The sequence below is a fragment of the Electrona antarctica genome (genome assembly GCF_951216825.1).
Source record: "Electrona antarctica genome assembly, chromosome: 10".
NCBI classification, from domain to species: Eukaryota; Metazoa; Chordata; class Actinopteri; order Myctophiformes; family Myctophidae; genus Electrona; species Electrona antarctica.
The window spans coordinates 55,368,372-55,390,951 of NC_136791.1; the positions used below are offsets into that span (position 1 = coordinate 55,368,372).

Consider the following 22,580-nt stretch of genomic DNA (forward strand, 5'->3'; position numbering starts at 1 on the left):
AATTATTCTCCCTTCTCTCAATCTCTCCTTCTCTTTTTTTACACCATCTGCATTTTCTCCTTGTCTCTCCCTCCTCCTCCTACTCCACATACTCGTCCTCATTAAGTCACTCACCCTCCACTTCCTCCTGTTCCCCTTCTCTTCTCTTCCTCCTTATTCACTTTCCTCTTATTTGTTTTACTTCTTCACCTCCTCCTCTTCCTCCAATCTCCTCTCCTCCTCCTTAGTTCAAGTACAGGGGTCATTTCTTACCCATAAGCCCCGGGGCTCGGCGTGCGCCCCGTTTTGCGGCACGTAGGAAGGTACCAGTGTGGCCTGTGGCCTGTAGTGTCTGCAGTGATGACCTTCTAATATGGACAGGATGTGTGTGTGTGTGCTATTCCGAAGCCAGTCGTATGCAAATCATGGTTGGAAGTGACGTGCGCCTGCTTGCAAGCCATTCTGTAACTAGCTAGCCCACTAACGGAATGCGGGCGATAACCTATTCCGTCCACCACTGCTTGTCAACTCGGAGGGTGCTCTTGTCGACGGCGATGCGTCGGCGGCGTCTCATCACTCATCGCTGTCTGCGAGTGCGCTGGTTGATTTGCATACGGTTGGTTTCTAAATAGCCTACACACAGACAGGATGAGCTAATATTGACTAGGGCAGTCGGCCACAGAACATGAATGGATAGATCATTTAATTTGAAAATTAAATCAATATCGTTCAGTGGTTATTTGTCTGCTGCACTGAAGATCTAAGCCATAAATTGTTTTCTGGTTGGTGGAATCATGGTGTGGTGCACGGCACTCAGAGAACTAATGGGTTTAAATGGCTAAGAAGTCATTACGTTAACATTCCCATGGCAGCTGTGATGAATACTCGAGAATGTCTTGAGTCTCATGCACTGTCCATGCGTGCTCATTTCCATTGGAGTTCCATGGCTGCCATCTTGCCTGCACTGACAAAATAATCGAGTACTAAGACTCCAGCAAGACTATCCAGTTCAGTTCTGTAACATCAGAATCCTGAGTGGTGGCAATCGAACGCTTTCTGTTAAATTATCACTGCAGTATTTTACTGTTAAGGGTCATGAAATGGCTGCCTCCTGTTTTGACGTGGCGTCCCATCCCAGAGTGCAGAGAACACCAACACTCATTCTGCAGTTGGTGATGCACTCTACACTTTAAAATCCTGTCGGTTAATTTAACTCTTAGAGGAAAATGAACAAACATTGAACATTGTAGAAATGGAACCAAATTGTTCTCTTTGTACAACACTCAGGATTTGACTGTGTTGAAAAGGGGACATTGTGCTCTTCTGCCATATTTATGCACATGGTTCAATACAGTGACTAACCCAGACCTGTGGAAGAGAAGGATGAACTTGGTTGAGGCTTGAAGTGATGCTTTGGTTTGTTTGGTCTGTCCAGGCCGTTTGAAAAGCAATGTGTGAATTTGACCTCTGCAATTATTTTGTGTTTCTGTACTGTCCCTTCACATGCAGCGGACCTGTTCATAAGCTGTTTTTAAAGACAAGTGTGGATTTGACAAGCTTTAAGCATTTACTTTATGGTATTAATGTGTCCTGTATGCAGTCCTCCTACATGCATGGTTTGATGCCTGTGTGTGTGTGTGTGTGTGTGTGTGTGTGTGTGTGTGTGTTTTTTTTAAGCATTATTATGAATCATGGAAACAAAATGAAAATCATTTAGAAGATAAAAAGTCAAGGAGGCTTTTTAAGAACCTTTTATATTTCCAGGGAGAGTTGGCAGAGTGTGCCATACAATACTTGAAGGTAGTAGACAGCTTCAGATATTTAAATTAAAGTCCACCTTAACTACTAGACAACAATATCTGTTGCTTTAAAAAAAAATCCTTCATCATGACATCATGAGTGTAGGAACTTGCTAGTTGTACATAAGTAGTTTGACTTACAATTTATATTTTTTGAATCCTTAAAAAATAATGGCGCTAGAGTGCCAGCCAGATGAGGGAGATTATTTTTCTGAAGCACTTTCACTTTTCATTTCTTCATCACGCTGATAAAGGGGGGAGGGTCACCACATTATTTTGGGGGGTCCCCAAAGTATATATATAAAAAAAAAGAATGCAACTGAATGGCTGGAAAAATAGAAATTCAGAGTTTACATAGTACACATAATACATGGCCAAAGCATTTCCGGGGGTCCCCAGCCAAAAACGTTGAGAACCCCTGGTGTAGACAATCACATAATGTCAGAGTCCGAATGTAAATTGTTGCAGTTTGTTTATTAGAAGAGTTCAACCTAGCGGTATTCATTCATGCCACCATTGCCACGTATTTAAACTAAAAACCTCCATGTAAGTTGTGTGAAGTCCACAAGATGGTAACACATTTCGTCAGGTCACCAATTTCGCCATAATACCGCCATGCTGGAGTGATCGAGTGGCCAAGATTTGGGGTATTGGAATTTGGCTTTAGAGAAAAGATTTTAAGTCTGGACTTAAACACGGAAGGGAACGGTGTGTGCGCACAAAACAGGTCGGGCGGGGCTGAGCAAGGCATTGCCTAGCAACTGGGCCGTTTTATTTGTGGACGTCTTTAGTAACTATCCTTATATTTATGTGTATATGGAGCTTGGGTGAGTTTACCAGAGTGGACTGGCATCACAAAACATGGCGTGTTGGATTTATCCAAGCCCCGAGTAAGGCTATCCAACGTTGAAGCTGCCACTACCTACTGGCGAAATGTGGAATTGCAGCACTTTCATGGAGGTGGACGGACGTTCATGACGTCACGTGCGTAAGCCCCGGAACTCAAATTTGAGGTCCGGGCTAGGCTAGGCTAGGCTAATACTTCCACTCGCTCGAGCCATTGAGTTATAATTGTACTTCCGGCAGTCTTCCGGGTGCTTCAAAAAGCCACTGAGCAACTTATATTGAAATGAATAGCGGGGGGGCGGGGCTAACGCTCCGGTTCGGTCTCTATCCTTTTATTACTCTATGGATTTATCAGTTCAGACAATGATTCTCAAAATAAATTGTATATCGTATGATATTTATGAGATTTTATGAGAATGCCTAATTATAACATAGGTACTGTTTTTCCACATTGTTTGATTTTACTGCGTTCAAAGTTATCTGTTGTCCTGGCTTTAAGGGTTTCCCTTTTAGGGAAATGTTTTGGCCCATGGCGTCACGGCCAGACCTGCTAGGTTTCTGCCAGGGACATTGAGGTGTTGTTATTGTGTCTTGGCTGCATTGTGTTGCCATGGTTCAGTTGCCTGGTGACTGAATGTGGACGACAAAAAAAACCAAAACATATACTGTACATTTCGCTGTGTCATCAAAATCGCACAAACAGGAAATACTCCTAGGTTGTTCACTTCTTACTGTACTGTCCCATTGAAAACGACCAATGATCCAATGATAATTGGGTCATAAAACCCCACAGTTTTGTGGGGTTTTATGCATGTTCGTACTGCTGCTGCCCTAACGGTTGGTTTGTGTGTTCCTGTTCTCTCCTGCCAGTCTCCTGTCTCTGTTCCTCATCGCATTCGTTCCACCAGCAGAAGCGCCAGAGAAGGAAAGACGCTGTCAGAGATCAACTGTAAGTTACTGTGTGTGTGTGTGTGTGTGTGTGGGTGTGGGTGTGGGTGTGGGTGTGGGGGTGTGTGTGTGTGTGTGTGGCAGAGAAACCGTATAATAAAAATCACACCCGTGTGAAGTGAGTGGTGCAACCCTGTGTCGGGGTCCGCGGGTATCGGCTCACAGGAATGAGCCCAGGGTATCGGCCCGGTTCCGGCGAGCCGCCCCGCGTCCAAAACGGTCCAGAAATGACAGTTAGTGTGGGCGTCCCCGGGGGGTCCCCGGAACATCCAGACCCCCAGGAACGCGCCCAGGGGACCAGCCCGGTTCCGGCGAGCTGCCCCGCGTCCAAAATGGTTGAGAAATGACAGTTACAGTGTGGGGGTCCCCAGAGGGTCCCTCTACTGTACTGTACTGTACTGTACTGTCACTACTGTACTGTCACACCTGAAATCATCATATATACAGTTAATATGTGCGTGTGTGTTAGGCTACACAACAGTGACACTTGGTGGTGAAAACCAACCAAACGCTCGGACACAGCCAGGGACGGACCCAGGGACGGACCCAGCCACACACATAGCTGTCTATAGGAGTGGTTGCACCACTCAAAAATATGCTTACTTCAATCTCTCTTTGACAATCTCTCTGTCAAACAATTACAAATGATCTGGTTATCTGTTTTCTTTTCCTTTGTGCATAATAATAATAATAATAATAATAATAAAACTTTATTTGTATAGCACCTTTCATGACATGAAATGCAGCTCAAAGTGCTTTACAGAGCAATGGAGAGGAAAAATAAATAAAATAAAAGCAAGGCATAAACATTAAAAAACAAGAGCAGTAATGCAATACAGTGAGGACATGAATAACAAAAAATTAAAAAAACAAATCATATCACCCATTTGATTCCCCTCCTTCGTCTTCATCTTTCATCTCCTCCCTCATGTTACTATTCTCTCTCTCTCTCTCTCTCTCTCTCTCTCTCTCTCTCTCTCTCTCTCTCTCTCTCTCTCTCTCTCTCTCTCTCTCTCTCTCTCTCTCTCTCACACAGTCGGTCAGGTGAAGTTTGATCCTCCATTGAGGAAAGAAACAGAACCTCACCATGAACCGGTAAGCTATTATCAGATGTGATGTCTGTGTGTGTGTGTGTGTGTGTGTGTGTTTACCTAAATGCACTATATCTAATTTTGGGAGTTTGGAGTGTGCATAATCTAATTTTGAAGAGAGTTGTGTGCGTGTGTGTGTGTGTGTGTGTCGCGCACGCATGTGATTCCCACTGCACAAGACGTTTATCAATCTGTGTTGGAACACTTAAACCCATTCACACGATACACCTTGGTGGGATCATAAGAAGGCTTCTCGGGAATGAGATGGCTTCTTGGGAACTTAACAGACAAATTCCCTTTTACCTAATGATGTCTGTCTTGACGTCTATGACATAATAGACTGACTACATGAATCCAGGTGAAGGCTACAATACCTTTTTCATTTTAATTGTAAAAGGATGTCAATGTTTAGTACATTGACTTTGTCTCATGGTAGACTGATATCTGTCTGGACGAGATATCTTTGCAATATATTGAAATATACAACATTGGTATCGGCAATTATGCAGTGGATGTGCGGATGGTACTTAAATCTATGTTTTTCAAATTGATTGGAATTGAGTTGCAAAACTCTAGGATGGGCTGGGCTCCAGCACTAGACATTACCGCGGACCATTTTCCAAAGCATACCGTAGTTTTGGTAGATTGTTGAGGAAGCCACTGGATTCCATTCAGTACTACTTGAATATCAACTTGCAGAGAAGCTCAAACTTGATTGAGATAATATCCAGCACATTAAATATCATTGTAGACAGGTGCGTCGGAGCAGGCAACCAGTGCGAATATAGTGCAATATAGCAGTAGTGTATTCGGCTACTGAGAAACACAAGGTTTCGGTCTCACGACCTTCATCAGGTATCTCTCAGGTGTTTTTCGTCAAAAGTTGTGTGACAATGTTGTTTTAATGCACTTTAATGTGCTTCTCGATTTGGAAGTTGTAGCTGAAAAGATCCATGATGTAATGTTTAGCCAACAACCGACTTGACTAAATTATTGAGGTATAAGTAGTACCATTTTATTGACTATGGAGAGTTTTTTTTTAAAAAGCCATTAACGATAAAATTGTATAATTATTTATATATGATATATGGCAGAAGCTGGGAATAGACAATGAGACGTCTCGACACGTGACATGATGGGGAAATATCGATGAGGTTTTAAAGACAGCTTAACAATATGTCAAACCAGGCAAACTCCGGTAAACCAAGTATATATACTATAGGGTTTAAGTGGTTAAAGAAGGAATCAGACTATGCAAAGGGTTTCTATATTAACTCCTTAAGTGCCAGGGGGTGGACACCAGTTTTGGTCCTGGGTGCCACTGTCCCCATTATAAATAAAAGAAAGAAAATGTAATTATATTGTGCATGTCATGTGCATGTCATCACCTGCACACCAGATTAGAGGAATTTTCAAAATATGTATTTTTCCAAAAAATCTCGGTTTCTCGGTGGTGGCAACCAGTACATTGTTAGATTCATCTTGTGATCTCGTGGGTGGCACCTAAACAGTTTTAACATGGGGTTAAGAATTGCTCCCGGGATGACGCCCAATACTATCCAAGTGGCGGAGAGCTGAAGACATACAGAATGCTTTTCTAGCGACAAAACCAATGATTTTGCGTGTAAGCTTAAAATCTTCAGGAGCACCAAAGTCATATAATGATGTCAGGAGATGCAGGAGAAACAGAATCTCTCTCCTCACCGAAATGGAGATTTCCCAAACGGCCGTTACTGCGATCAGAAACACTGTCGCCTAATGTCTCATATCCAAAAGACATCTGTGATATCTTGATACATCAACTAAATATTCACATGCTCATTCTAAGTAGGTTGTTATATATGAATTATTTTAGTCATAATCGTGCAGCCCTAGGAAATCCAATGAACTGGTTAGCTTCCGGTACGTGCCAGGATCCACTCCTTAAGACCATGCGCCATAACGCAACGTTCCGCTGTTAAAATGGGGCTCTCTGTGTCATATCTTTGGTCAAATAGTATGCAACGGTCCTGTGGTTCTGATGGATGAGAGATGGATTAACAATGATCTGGTTGTGATACTTGTGTAATTGTGAAGAGATGAAAGAAAGGGGCAACAGTTGACAAAGTAAGATGTTGAAGGAAAGGGGCAACAGTTTTCAAAATTAGATGATTGAATTAAATGCCAACATCCACAATTATATAATTTAGAAAAAAAGTTTTGAATTAATTGTGCAGCCCTAGGATGACCATATAATTACAACGTCCCAGGTTTTGATCCCTGCTGGAGACGCTATGTTGCATGCCACCCAACAACTCCCACCCCACAACTCCCACCCCTTGCCTTTCCCTTTTTAGTCTTTTCTTCATTACTTACTTTTCTGTGTCTTTAAACTGTCCTGTCTAAATAACAGAATACATAGGCCTACTTAGAATACACTGTCCTGTCTAAATAACAGAATACGTACTGTAGGCCTACTTAAAAATCTAAGGAAGGTGATCTTAATGTCCTCTTGAACAATTTAACTCATTCATTGGTTAATTGTCAGTTGTCACTAATGTCCATTTGTCTGAGTGTTAACTTGACTCTCTCCCACTCTGATTTGGATCTGGGATCCCATGTTGATCTCCAATAGATGTGGTTGAATGGAAGGATTCGTGTTCAGTGCATGGTCACAGTGTTCTCACACCTCCTCACACTCAGTTATATATTGATTTTTCCCCCTTTAACTTGCTTCATCATCACTCCTACAATATATCCTCAGGATAGCTGGAAGAATCTGCTCTTAAAAAAACACATTCCCTTAATGTTATTCATGAAAATTGTTTGCAAATTATTTATCCATACATTCACCTTATTCATCCCCTCTACCCATCTATCCAATCTCCCCTCCTCCTCTCAGCTGCTTATCCCTTCACCCCCTTTCCTTTCATACTCTATGTAATCCCTCTCCATTTCTCTAGTGCCCATCCAGCTATCCCCCCTATCTGTCAATCTTTCCTTCCTCCAGTCATTACCCAACCATCAATATATCCCCCCCTCTCTGCTATCTATATATCTCTCCCTCCCTCCCTCCCTCCATCCCGCCATCCATGTCTTCAGGTTAATAAATTAATATGAGGTCTCTCCTGTGTCTTGCTGAGCAGTGTGACTCTGAGCCTTATCTGGACTGTGTTGAGGAACTCTACTATACTGCAAGACCTAACCTGGTACTACTCTGTCTATATCTCTCTCTATATATATATATATATATGCTTTTCTGCATCTCATATTCACTCACGCTATGGCCATCTTCTCTCTGTCAATAGCATTCTTTCATTCTCTCATCACTGTTGAATTGTTTTCTTTCTTTCGGTACTGTAGTGTATATCATCTGCCTACATTTTCTCTTTTATTTCCTCTTCTGTGTTGCGTCACCCTCTCTCCCTAGGTCTCTCTGTCCGTCTTTATCCATCTAACATTCACCTAACGGCCTCCATGTCTGTTCTCTGTGTTTCCAGCTTTTGTTTTTGTTGTCATAGTGGTGAATGTTGTCTGGTTGATGGCCAACAGTCTTGCTGGTTGTCGTTTGTCTGTTATTGTGTTTATTTTCCTTTATTAAAGTTTGTTAGTCTTTATTGTTTAGCTTTTTTGGGGGGTTTCATGTCGGCCATGATTGCCGCCTAACTGACTGGCGTTGTCATGGCGAACGATGTGATCTTCGGTCTCGGGTCAGGTTGTTTAATGTGGTTGCTTTGGGCCTACATGCTGAAACACAGAAAAGGAGTAAAGTGAAGGATAGAAGGGCTGTGAAAAAGCTCTAGAAAATGGAAGGATTGGAGAGAACAGGGTTCTGCTGAATCATCCAGCAACTCACTCTGCGCGCACACACACGCACACGCGCACACACACACACACACACACACACACACACACACACACACACACACACACACACACACAGTCAGTCTATCATTCACACACACCTAGCTCCCTCCCTCCCACTTTCTCTATCTCACGTATTCATTCATACGTGCAGTCGTCCATACAGAGACACATTCGTGTCGCGCGCACACACAGACACTCAGACAAACGTCAGCCATCTTGCCTGGATGCTTATTAATTTTTCTTTTAATACTGAACTCTTCCCTCATGTTTCTCTCCACAGAATGCCGCTATGTGCTCTGCTGTTTGTCCTATAACATTATAGTTAACAAAACCGACAAGGTCTTTTGTCTATATTGCATGTGTGTGAGTCTTTATGCGTGTATTTGCATTTGTGCTTGGCAATGCACACGTGTATTTTTATTCATGTACTGTATGTGTACTCTAAAACTTGGTAATTTGATAAATGTATTGTAAATTGTATTTGACCAAAAGATACTATGTGCAAGATTTTTTTAAATACCCCTCTTATGATCTTACCCAGCAACCAAAGATATGTTACCAGAGCCTCTGACTTTATACGTCAGTAGTAGTGGAAATGTTACCATTGTACTGTCTAGACGGAAAGAAAAAAATTGGAATTCAACATTTCAATTGCACGTTTTTTGTTTACGGGCACATAGCACCTTGCAATGAACCAGTGATGAAATGGTGTGTCACAACAGTAACTCAAAGTGTATCGTTGTTGTTTGTAGGATCTACGGTTGGAATACGGTCCCGACTCCCCAAGTCTGCTGGGAGGAAATAAGTAAGTCGACATCACTCCTTCTGTTGTTTACTCTCATGCATCCCTTGCTCTCTCCATCCTGCTTTCTGTGACTCTGTTTTTATTCTCACTTATATCTTGTTTCTTTGTGTCTCTCTTCACTGTGATTGAGAGACATTCACCTCAAGTGGATTATTGACTTTGTGTTTACGCTTGAGAGTGTGTGCACGTGAAGAGCTCTGATACTCAAAAGATAATTTATTTAGAGCAAAACCCTACCGTACAGAGATGCTCTGGTAAGTGTATGCACTTGTGTGAATGTGTGTATTCATGGAAGATATGTGTGGAATAAATGAAATACTAAATTCAATGCAGCTGAGTAGACTGAAGGATGCAGTTGAGGTCAGGGCAGTAGTGGGAATATGTCGTGTGTGTGTGTGTGTGTGTGTGTGTGTGTGTGTGTGTGTGTGTGTGTGTGTGTGTGTGTGTGTGTGTGTGTGTGTGTGTGTGTGTGTGTGTGTGTGTGTGTGTGTGTGTGTGTGTGTGTGTGTGTGTGTGTGTGTGTGTGTGTGTGTGTGTGTGTGTGTGTGTGTGTGTGTGTGTGTGTGTGTCTTTTTCAACGCAGAATTTCTGTGTGTGTGATCACATCACAACGTGAATTACATGTGAAGGATTTGATTTGCGAAGCATATATTTAAAAATGGCCCGACGCGCTTCCTTTTTCTCACTTTTCTCCCCTTCCATTCACCTCTCCTCTGCTCGGCTTGTCTGTCCGTCCGTCCGTCCGTCCGTCGCAACAGGAGTCTTCTCAAATCTGTGGAGGAGGAGCTGCAGCAGAGGTAAGTCGAGCTCCGCCCACTTCCTGATCCACACGGGTGTGCTGATATGCTGCCGCTTTAACCCCACCCACCCATCATCAGCCAATCACAGTTAACGGCGGGACTAATTCAGCCAATTCACACCAGACTAACGAGCTATACTGGCTGTCAACTACCACACTGATTGATACCAGAGTTTGGATTCTCCCGTTTGGTTTGGGTTTTTTTGTCTTTGTGACACTTAACTGGTTGACGCTTTCATTTTTCACTGGAGAACGCTGTGCTTCATTGGAGCGCCCTGCAAAAGCATGGCTTTTATACACACACACACAGACAGTCACATGCATTCACGTGCGCTCAATTTCTTTGCCAAAGCTGCATTGTCTTTATTTTCAGCAGCACTGTAGTGAAATCGCTTGCCCCCCTCCCCATAGGTTAAATCATGTGTACATAGTTGATGTAATTTTTTTTTAAATCTCTACATTTTATCTGTGAAGTTACGGTGTATATATTATTTGATTTTATTGCTATGCCTCATGTGGTGATCCAGCAGAGTTAAGTAAGTTAAGTGGATCACAGCTACTCAGCTATTTTTATACACCATTATATTATTTATATTAATATTTCTCTAGTTAGGTCACGTATTACATACTGTACTTTTTTCCTCCACACTAAGGTATAGTAATGACATAGTATGTTGAAAATTTGTGGTATTCCTCTTTTAATATAATTACTAATTAGTTGTGTGATAATCCAGTTATACCAAATGAGATTCACACACATAGACCATTAAACATTTTGTTGTTAAATATTTTGATCTGAAGCTTTTATATGACTGTGATGCCCATACAGTAATTGTAAACAGTTTTTGGTACAATACCTCTAGTATTGTAACATTCCCTGCATGTCTTTGTGTCTCCCTCCATTGGTGGACAGAGGTAACAGCAGGGTTTCTGCTGTTTCTGCCACCTAGGAAGAGATCTTGGGAGCCGTTCCATTCCATGAGCATATTGTATTACCTTCCATGTGCCCTCAAACACTAATCATTCACAGATCTGTATCATTCATGGTTGCTCTTAGTCTATCAACACGTTACAGTTGGTTTTGTATAATTACACTGCAGTTTGACAATAGAGGGGCAAACATTACCTGGATACATGATTCGTCTTGTCCACTGTCCAGGTGGGTGGGCTTCCACTGTCCACAAATCACAATGCAATTTAGCCAGAAGATGTATCTAATCACAGGAATGTTTTTATTGTCAAATAGACTGCTGTACACCCAGCACTGCAGTATATCCCTTGTCATGTGGTACCACCAGCATTTGACTGTGGCTTCACTGTTCCCCTCGCCAGTTAGATTAAACCATATCAGTGAAGTGTCTAAAGTACATTTTTAACAAATGAAAGAATGAGGATACATGAGAAGCGTGCTTACGCGGAATGGAAGGTTCCTGTGATACGAGGCTGACACACCACACCCCTAGCCTGGCTCCAGCCTGCACATACTGTAGTTAGGTCTGTGAGGACTGGAGAAGGCCAAAATCACAGATCGGTGATCAGTTTATGGTTTGTTTTGGTTTAGACCTGTCGAGTCTCCTCAGATCTGCTAGAATGCCAGACCAACAGGGGCTTTAGTGTTAGTTTGTGGACCAAGCATCACTGAGCTCTCCCCCCCCCCCCCCCCCATCCATCCCCCATCCCTCCCTCTGGTGTCACCACTCTCCTCCCCTCCATCTCTCCTTTACATATTATTTTTCTTACCTTTCTACTTCTCTCTGTCTACCCCCATCTTCACTCCCAACCTACATTCTTCCTTCCTCCCGCTCATCAACTCCTACTCTCTCATCCCTCCTTGACCCCCGCATCCCTACTCCTTTATCCTCCTGAATACCTACGGTATCCCTCCCTCCTTCGTTTCATCACCACCACAATGTCTTTTCATCCGTCCTCTTCACCTCCGCTCCCACCTCTCCTCCTTCCTGTGCTCTTCCTCCCTTCCTCCTGCTTCACTCCTTTGTCTCTCTCTTACCTGCTCCATCCGTCACTCCCTGCTATCCTATCTCACTTCCCTCGCTCCCTACCTGCCTTTCTTCACCTCTTCTCCCCGTTTCCCTTCTTCCCTTCCTTCTCCGCTCTTCTCCTTCCCCTCTCCTCCATTCTTCACTCCCTACATCAATACCTCACCTCCCCCCTCTCTCTCTCTCTTCTTATCCTCACTCTCCATCTTTACTTCTCTTCTTCCTTCCTATCCTGTCTCCCCTCTCCTCTCCTCTCCCTCCCATGCTATCTCCCCCTCCTCTCCCAGGGGCCATGTGGCACACTTGGGGGATGATGAGGATGATGATGATGATGGTGCTGATGAAACTCACAATCAGTAAGTCCCCCCTCCTAGTCTGAGCGAAATCCCTCATCCCTCGCTCTCTCTCTCCGCTCCCTTGCTCTTCTCTCCTCTCCATGAGGAAGAGGAGGAAACGGGGAATGATGAGAAGGAGCAGAGAGGATGACGGCTTCCTTTCTTTGCCACAGTTTCATCCATGCATCTCTATGCAACATGCCACGCCATCATGCCACATAACGCCGTTCCTTTGTGTGTTAGGAAGCGTTTATACAGTGCCTGTTTTGACATTGTGTTTTCCAATCTTCATGTGTGTGTCGGTCTGTCTCGTAAAGAAACACTAACAAAACACCCTAATCTCTAACCTGTAACCATTGTGATGAAACAAGACACTAACGTAGGCTATTATACAGAATTAACATTACGATTATTCGATGCGTGTGAATTACATTTTTAGCCCCACAAGCGGCGGTGATCTAAGAATGGCAATGTGAGTCCATCCGTCCATCCACCACTTTGTCCCAAAATCGCAAAGCTTACTGACTGGATTGCCATGGAATTTGCTGTGCGGAGGATGACCCCAATTAGGCATAGGGATCAAAACCCAGTTCTACTAGAGCCTTGTTCAAAATCAATGAGGTCTGATCTTATCGAAACTTTTATCGAGTCAAGTGGGACCGTGAAGAGGGACGTATTTTATTCAAATCACGTTGCAAAATGGTCGATTGCCTAATGAAGTTGTTGAATTATGGTCAATTCCAAAGTCAGGTAAAACCTTATATACTAATTTCACACTACGTAGTAAGACGGTGTCGTGTCAAAAACGAACCGTCTACAAGCTAACAATATGTTGCTATGCTGATGGCCATGATTGTAGGATGAACCAACTGATTTTGATGACCCCATGGTCTATCCTAGCGCCTCCTTCCTTATTTGTTTACGTCCCTGTAGTTTTTGAGGCATGAAAACTCATATATGGTTATGTTCTTGGATAACCAAGCCCTGTGACCTTGACATGTTGTGTTTCTGTTTTTTCTGTGTGTTCCGACTCGGGCCACCATCTGTTCACCTGCGTGCTGTGTGTGCATGCGTGTTTGTGTGTTTGCGCTCTAATGCTGCTCATCTCTGTGCATCTACAAAACTGTTATTTGGCGCCCAGCCCCTCCTTTTGTAACAGCCAAATGTCTGAGGCAGAGCAGATTCTCTTTACAAAGAGCCTCTAAAGTCAACAAGAAGTTATAGAATAAGAATATATATATATATATATTATTTTAATTTAATTTAATTTATATTATTTAATTATTTAGCATTTGCGCAAAAAGATTACATTGAGGAGAATAGTGTAAATTGAGCTCCTGTCTGCTTATTGTCTCTTACAGAAACAAGGGCTTGGCTAGCAATAATGTTAACTGTCATGTTGTGGGTGTGGACTGGATTTTTAATTCATTGCTGGCCTGGGTTCATGTTCATGTTCATTGGCACCCTGTCAATGAACAATTTTGATTGTGTGTGTTCTTACCAGGGCTGCCTGCAGCTGTCACTCATCATGTCATCAACTTAGTTGCTCCATAACATCTGGGGCCATAAGGCTGTATTAATGAAACCTCTCAGAATGATCAGTGCTGATCTTGGAACAAAAATTCTGTTAAATTCTACTATATTATGAAGTCATTGTTGGTAGTCCTTAACAGACTGTCGGTGTCTGCATTGATTTCCAGCTACTAAAACCGGCACTCTGTGTTTCAGAATACGGCAAAATGTTCTTACACTGAAATCTTGATTTTGTCATTCTTGACTTTCCCTGTACAAGGATCTCTTATTTTCTTTTAGCTTATGGGCATAATGTATTAACCACTACATACTTACCCTATATAACAGACTATCTGCAAGCTCACAGCGAGTTGCATTGCAAGCTTGTACAGTAGATTGGCTACTTGGCTACTCGCCAAATATTCGCCCTCAGAATAGGGACACAAGAGTTCATGTGATTTATAATAAATGTATCTTAAACGAGACCCTTTTCCTCAAAAAGGTCTCCTGTGTGTCCAGTGGAAGTCAAAATAAAATGAACAGTGCCTAATTGTATGGTCTGTCTAATGGACACAGGTCAGCATCGTCACTCTGAGAGACTTCACACATCCATTTCATTTGTTTCATCTTATTTTATGTATTGTATTGTTTTCGTTCATTTTCTTATGTATCTTTATATTTTAGGGAAAATGGTTACAGTTGTCTTTTCAATATGATTTTATTGTTCAGTCCCACAGGATGAATTAAACAACCAATATAGCTGCCACTGCCAGTGCCAAAGGACCTCAAAAAAGTGATCTGATGTGAACAACCTGACATTGTGATGTCCAGCTACTGATATACACAGTACAAAAGACAGAGGGAGCCTATCAGTGCATTTACCAAGGTCGATTCTAAAAACGCCTTCTAAATCCTGACCTAAGTTTTCTGAAAAACTTCAAATATTTATGTAGCACCATTTTTTCCGGGGTATCCGCCGAGAAGGGTTACAACACCAACAAAAGGTTCCCGCCCAGAATGGGTTAAACCCTGTACTTAGTTGATCGGGATCCCCAGGGCTCTATGTTTGTCTTTAATGATAAAAGACTCCAGATTACCCCTACTCAAAAATGTCATATTTATGATCACATTGCAAAATAAATCACATTGAAATGAAAAGCGTAACCAGTTCCTCAGGAGTACATAATACTATACTAGGGTACTAGTATACTATTCTGGTTTACTAGTATGCTAGTGTATTATACTCCCATCACTTTTTAAACCCTGTCTGTTATATTAAGCAAAGGGCATGGCTTCTATGATGATGTCTGGTGTTTTGTCACTAAAACGCCTCTTCTATCCTTTCAGCAAATCAAGCACCATTATGAGGCCTAAAGTCCCGCCCCCACTTCCTCCCAAGGTAAGAACAACCAATGACATTCATTTTAGTTCTGAGGGCAACTCGGAGCTTATTGTTTCTTAGTTTGGTCATTAGGTTACAAACTGGATCAATTCAAACTTAGTTTGGTCCCATATTCTAAGCAGGATGATGATGAATTCACATTTACTTAACAGAAATGAAGAAATATAGCCTTTTGTGGCGTTTTATTTTGGGGCTCCAGCCTCCATTATTCATCTGGTGTTGAAAACCTTGTTAAATGTCTCTCTTCCTCACAATCCTAGGCATAATTGTGGGTAGGTATATCACGACCATGATGAAACTCAACAATGGTGACACTGAAGGACTTGTCCCATTCCTGTCAGTGTGCCTTTTATTATCAAATGATCTTCACACATTTCTTTCTGAGGCTCATTATGTCAGATTATCCCATTTGTGTTTATAACGGGTGACAAGCAACATGTCGTCACATTGGATGACGTTTAACACTCACAAAGGACCATTGAAGGGTCTGTTCAATTTAGACTGCTACCCCTCTTTATCCACACTTTGAAAATGTTTGGATTTAGCTCGACGCCACAATGATATTGAAGTAGCAAATAAGGATAGACTTATCCAGGCTACCAAAATATTCTGGAGCTGCTGTACACGCACTAAGCTGTTTGCATAATGATGTCCCATTCTTTACAGACTGTACAGAGCGTTTCTGTGGGAAAAGACTAAGTGCTTGAATTCTGAACAAAATGTACTTTGTGAATTTACTCTCTCTCGTTCTATCCATCCTCAATCTGTCTCTTTTTTCCCCTTTCCATATTCACGTCTCTCTCCCTCATGTAAATCTGTGTCTCCTTCCTTTCCTGCAGCCCAAGTCCATCTGCCCGCCTCACCAGCAGCAACAGAAACAAGACGAGAGCCAATCACTCAGCGAGGATGACTGTGGAGGGGGCGGGACCATTAAGCGCTGCCCGGCTCCGGAGACGGCGAGCCCGGCCAAGGCCTCCAACGTACCCCCGAGACCTCCGCCTCCGAGGCTGCCTCCCCACCGCCGCAGTAGCTTAGGTAACGAGAGCCCGCTCCCCGCGGAAGCCGACTGCTCTGCCCCAGGCGATGACGGGAGCTTTAGGCATTTCTGGGATTGGCTCCACGCGCCTCACACCGAGGAGGAGCTGGAGGAGGCGTGGGAGGTGCTGAAGGAGGTGAAACAGGAGCAGGAAACAGAGAAGGAAGACGAGGAGGAAAGTAAGGGTAGTAGATTGGTAGACGACCTAGACTCCCCCCCTGCCCCTATGCTTTTGATTGGTTGTCTCGTTCCTCTCATCAGTCAGTCCTCATAGAGTCTGTTTGGTTGATTGTCGCAGCGGTTCCACCCATCCCATTGGCTCCTGCTGAGTCTGATTTATTTGTTCCATCAGTCAGTAGTCTGTAGTATTATTCATTTTTTTTGTTAATGTGGCAATTCACCCAAAATACAAACAATATTTTCCTTTTACTTGTAGTGCTATATGTCCATCCATCTAGATAGGTTCCATGTGAATTGGAGATGTTTGACGTGAGCTGTCTGCCGTCACCCCTGTGCAATAGAATGGAACTCTATAGATCAGTGCAACACTATCTCTCTCTCTCTCTCTGTTTCTGGCACAACAGCGCCACTTTTGCCCCTACTGGTACTCATAGTCACATAGGTGAAGACAGACGGACATTGCTGTTCCTTGGAGTGGTTGCACCACTCAAAAAGAGTTCTCATTGAAGCTGTTAACAATGAGGTCTGTGGATTGTCATGAGTAACTATATCAGGATGTCTCTTTTTTTTCTCTTTAGAATGTAATTATTTGGCACTTTGATAGCCATAAACCAAATTGTATTGGGATGAAGGCAGATATATCCGTGGCACAAATCTCAAAAGCTCTGGAAAAACTATCTGGATGGATTGATGGCACTCCACGCAAGAGGCTATTTTGTGTCAACTGCACACTGAAATTCTTCCCATGCGTCAACTCCTGTAGAATCGTATTGAATGTTTGTCCTTGCAATTAGTGTATTTTTTTTGTTTTTTTTCCATCGTGAGGTCTGATTGATTTTCTAACCCAATCAGGTAACCCAATCAATCAGTGACTAGTTTCCCACGGACTCCCTAATTTCTAGGAGAAAGAAAACACCATCACAGCCCAATCGCAGTTCAGGGAACAAAAACAGGAATGGACACTTGATATTTCTGTTGGCAGAATTTTTTTCCCCCCCTTTTTTTTTTGTTTGCTCTTGACTCCTGCCCAGTGCCCACTGCAGATTTTTCCAGCCTTGACTTTAAGCACTTAAAACCCAGTGTCCATATTCTGGGGGGAACATAAGCCCATCTACAAGCCCAGTATGCGTCGTGTCCAGTTCTGCAAGACTACCGGGGTTTAAGTGGTTAAATGAGAGAGAGCAGTGAGCTGCATTTAACAGAGAGACCAATGGATTTAGCACAGAGACCCGAGAGCTGCTTTTTATCACAGAGTGACCAGTGAGAGAAGTGCTGACTATCCATTATTCCAAAGGGCAAGAAGCTTAACCTTTTCTTTCCAATAGCTGGTAAATCCCTGGAATGTCCAACCACTTTTACCGTTTCACACATCAAATAAATTATATGGGGAAAAAGTTGATCATCCTAAAGTCAACTTGTTAGCTGCCAAATTAGCTAGTCTTGTTGATAAAACAAACCCTTCGGCCATAGCCAGGAATTTACTGGCTGGTCTTGACTCTTAACTTATAACACCCTGACTTTACACTTATTTCCAAATTATTGTGCTTCCTACTAGCCTGCTCCTTCCTTCCCTCCTTCCTCCCCTCGCTCCCTCCCTCCCGCTGTGCTCCCATTGGTTTGTATGCTGCCATGGTAGAATTACACTCGCCTCACCTCAACCCTGTCCTCCTGGTACAGTGCATTCCGTATTCATCCAACTCAACAGTGCTGCATTTCTGTGTAATATAAATGTGCTTTTGTGAGTAGTTTAGCAATTGTATTCACACTACAATCTACATATATATATATATACACACACACACACACACACACACACACACACACACACACACACACACACACACACACACGCTCTTTTTTTCTGGTATGTACATTGTTCCTTTCTTTCTCTTATATGTATTCCCTGCTTTACATGCTCTCTCTTCCGCCCTATCTCCATTGATACAGTCATACACATGCTCTCTCTCTCACATACACACACACATACACACACGCTCTGAGTTGTGGTTGTCTTGTAGGTAATGGATTGGAGCATAATGGAGGGCGGGACAGCCCTGCAGCAGACAGACAGTCCACCATGCCCCCTAGTGTCCCCATACGGAAAGACAAGAAGGACGTTCCAGTAAGCACAGACACAGACATCCAGAGTGACATTGTATAACTGCAGTTATCCGGTGTCAGTTGTGTAATTTGTCCTGTGTCTAAAATAATACTTTGACTAGCTTTTTAACCCATTCAGAATTTAAAAAAAAAAAGGTTTTCTAAATCATGACAATTTTCTGAAAGATTTGAGGTACATTTTAACGATTTTTCAAAAATAGCAGACCTACAAGTGGCGCGCTATGAGCTTGTAGATCTGCTATTTTTCAATGGCTAAAGCATAACATAATGCTAACACCAAAAGGGGTTCCCGCCCAAAATGGGTTAAGCAATTACGCTGATCTCAGCATAACCTCCTATTAACCCTTATTTATACAACATAAGCAATATGCTATAAGCGATATAGCATAATTATAATGTATGATGACAATCATGACACCCAGAGATAAGCGTGGGCTTCAGACAAAGTGTTAAGTGGGTCGATGTATACAAGTCAAAGGTTAATATGATATACTTCAACTGCCATGTTGGGGACCAACAGGTGTTGTAAACAAATTAATTCTACGCCAATCAGACTGTTCAGACAAATTGAAACACCTGTGTTGGTCCACAACATGGCAAGTGTAAGGCTACATTTTGAAACTCATGAATAATACCAGTCACTGACTGTTTTGTGTGTGTGTGTGTGTGTGTGTGTGTGTGTGTGTGTGTGTGTGTGTGTGTGTGTGTGTGTGTGTGTGTGTGTGTGTGTGTGTGTGTGTGTGTGTGTGTGTGTGTGTGTGTGTGTGTGTGTGTGTGTGTGTGTGTGTGTGTGTGTGTGTGTGTGTGTTATAGAAACCAATAAGCAATGGCCTTCCACCAACACCTAAAGTTCATGTGAGTATTATTGCGTATGTTGTTATAATGTGTGTTGCATACCGTCAGCCTCATCGCAGAATTGCCTAAGCCATATTCTAAGGTTTTCAGAAAAGTGATTAAAAAAAACTCTGCCTAAAGGTGGTTTCTCAGAAAACCGATGGAGAAACGCTGCTAACAAACGCGTGTGGGGACCTTAAGTCCTCTCTTGACTTACTGTAGGCAGATAGTGATTTTGGAATGCAACAAGCATTCTGATAGGCTGAAGACAAAGGCAATAAGGCAGGGTGAATCAACAGTAAGGAGAGTAGAGTTGGGCAGATATCATAAGTAAGGCTGTCCCCTAGCCATGTTTTTAGGATTCGAGCTTCGGCAGGGATTTTCGAGCGGATGTCCGAACTATTGTCTTTAATGAAATAAAAAAATTAACCTTTGAGCAATGAGCACTGAACCTTCCATTCAGAGTGAGTTTAACCAAGCTGCAACTCATTAAAGATCCTATGGGGGGCGACATTGCATAATGTATCGGTGAAAAAAAGGGATGATCTGCAAGCTCACATCAAGGTCAAGGTAAACTTTATTGTCCACAAGGGAAATTTGTCTTGGGCTTTCACCCCAGCTACAGCCACACATAAAACATCAATGACAAACAAAAATACATTACAGAGGAAGACACAACATTACACAATTGCACACATGATGTGGATAATCTAACCTCACACAGTTACCGCTGTTTCAGAGCCTCGTTCAACATCTTAGTTGATGCTGGTACAAACGATTTTAAATCTGATGTACTTCCACTTTGGTTCTTTGTATCTTCTCCCAGAGGGCAGAAGTACAAACTCGCCATTTAAAACATGGGTAACATCATTGACGATTACGTCATAGATGATGAAAACTAAACTCTGACGCAAAAATAATCAGTTCATGAAGCCAATGCCTACAGTTAGGCCTCATGGATGGGGGATAACGTTTGCAAGATCATTCTTCACAGCCCAAAGAAAGCAAGGTAGACAATAAAACAAATTACTTACAGCTGCTGGATCATGTGGCTTTTGAGAGCTTTTTTCGATTGCACGTTATGTGATTCAAACTACAACACGTTTATCCAGATAGTTTATGGGACGTGGTCTGTTTGCATGTAGGTGGAAAGCCTGGTGATACGAGGGTAGTTTGTCCGAAGCCTGAATCAATTGGCCAAAATATAACTTGGGCAAATATGCTTGAAAACACCAACATCCAGGAGCAGTTTGGAGTTCAGTGTCTTGCTCAAGGACACTTCAATGCAGGATGAGCAGGGAATTTTACTGGAGACGTTCTGTTTCCTGGACCGCTGAATGCCTTCAATAAGAGTTGGTGCACTGCTAGCTAGAGGATTGGTACAGGTGCTGGTCATAACTGTAATCTGCACTGCTAGCTAGAGGATTGGTACAGGTGCTGGTCATAACTGTAATCTGCACTGCTAGCTAGAGGATTGGTACAGGTGCTGGTCATAACTGTAATCTGCACTGCTAGCTAGAGGATTGGTACAGGTGCTGGTCATAACTATAATCTGCACTGCTAGCTAGAGGATTGGTACAGGTGCTGGTCATAACTGTAATCTGCACTGCTAGCTAGAGGATTGGTACAGGTGCTGGTCATAACTATAATCTGCACTGCTAGCTAGAGGATTGGTACAGGTGCTGGTCATAACTATAATCTGCACTGCTAGCTAGAGGATTGGTACAGGTGCTGGTCATAACTGTAATCTGCACTGCTAGCTAGAGGATTGGTACAGGTGCTGGTCATAACTATAATCTGCACTGCTAGCTAGAGGATTGGTACAGGTGCTGGTCATAACTATAATCTGCACTGCTAGCTAGAGGATTGGTACAGGTGCTGGTCATAACTATAATCTGCACTGCTAGCTAGAGGATTGGTACAGGTGCTGGTCATAACTATAATCTGCACTGCTAGCTAGAGGATTGGTACAGGTGCTGGTCATAACTATAATCTGCACTGCTAGCTAGAGGATTGGTACAGGTGCTGGTCATAACTATAATCTGCACTGCTAGCTAGAGGATTGGTACAGGTGCTTGTCATAACTATAATCTGCACTGCTAGCTAGAGGATTGGTACAGGTGCTGATCATAACTATAATCTGCACTGCTAGCTAGAGGATTGGTACAGGTGCTGGTCATAACTATAATCTGCACTGCTAGCTAGAGGATTGGTACAGGTGCTGGTCATAACTATAATCTGCATTGCTAGCTAGAAGATTGGTACAGGTGCTGGTCATAACTATAATCTGCACTGCTAGCTAGAGGATTGGTGCTGGTCATAACTGTAATCTGCACTGCTAGCTAGAGGATTGGTACAGGTGCTGGTCATAACTATAATCTGCACTGCTAGCTAGAGGATTGGTGCTGGTCATAACTGTAATCTGCACTGCTAGCTAGAGGATTGGTACAGGTGCTGGTCATAACTATAATCTGCACTGCTAGCTAGAGGATTGGTACAGGTGCTGGTCATAACTATAATCTGCACTGCTAGCTAGAGGATTGGTACAGGTGCTTGTCATAACTATAATCTGCACTGCTAGCTAGAGGATTGGTACAGGTGCTGATCATAACTATAATCTGCACTGCTAGCTAGAGGATTGGTACAGGTGCTGGTCATAACTATAATCTGCACTGCTAGCTAGAGGATTGGTACAGGTGCTGGTCATAACTATAATCTGCATTGCTAGCTAGAGGATTGGTACAGGTGCTGGTCATAACTATAATCTGCACTGCTAGCTAGAGGATTGGTACAGGTGCTGGTCATAACTATAATCTGCACTGCTAGCTAGAGGATTGGTGCTGGTCATAACTGTAATCTGCACTGCTAGCTAGAGGATTGGTACAGGTGCTGGTCATAACTATAATCTGCACTGCTAGCTAGAGGATTGGTACAGGTGCTGGTCATAACTATAATCTGCACTGCTAGCTAGAGGATTGGTACAGGTGCTGGTCATAACTATAATCTGCACTGCTAGCTAGAGGATTGGTACAGGTGCTGGTCATAACTGT

General features: G+C 42.8%; 1 protein-coding gene across 5 annotated transcripts in view; it reads left to right on the plus strand.

The window, feature by feature from the left end:
* The window catches only part of LOC306931300 (mitogen-activated protein kinase kinase kinase kinase 3-like), a gene marked incomplete at its 3' end in the record, with an annotated part of 57,814 nt that overhangs the window by 23,029 nt on the left and 12,205 nt on the right, over positions 1 to 22,580 (plus strand). Inside the window, exons 13-23 of one of the 5 annotated variants that reach the window (XM_079512629.1) lie at positions 228 to 302; positions 3,495 to 3,573; positions 4,609 to 4,667; positions 7,789 to 7,851; positions 9,262 to 9,314; positions 10,073 to 10,111; positions 12,398 to 12,466; positions 15,305 to 15,356; positions 16,199 to 16,574; positions 18,594 to 18,697; positions 19,510 to 19,551. In XM_079512629.1, the coding sequence (XP_079368755.1) occupies positions 228 to 302; positions 3,495 to 3,573; positions 4,609 to 4,667; positions 7,789 to 7,851; positions 9,262 to 9,314; positions 10,073 to 10,111; positions 12,398 to 12,466; positions 15,305 to 15,356; positions 16,199 to 16,574; positions 18,594 to 18,697; positions 19,510 to 19,551 (1,011 nt within the window). The remainder of the gene's footprint in view (positions 1 to 227; positions 303 to 3,494; positions 3,574 to 4,608; positions 4,668 to 7,788; positions 7,852 to 9,261; positions 9,315 to 10,072; positions 10,112 to 12,397; positions 12,467 to 15,304; positions 15,357 to 16,198; positions 16,575 to 18,593; positions 18,698 to 19,509; positions 19,552 to 22,580) is intronic. The other 4 variants (XM_079512632.1, XM_079512630.1, XM_079512633.1 and 1 more) reach the window with 4 other exon arrangements.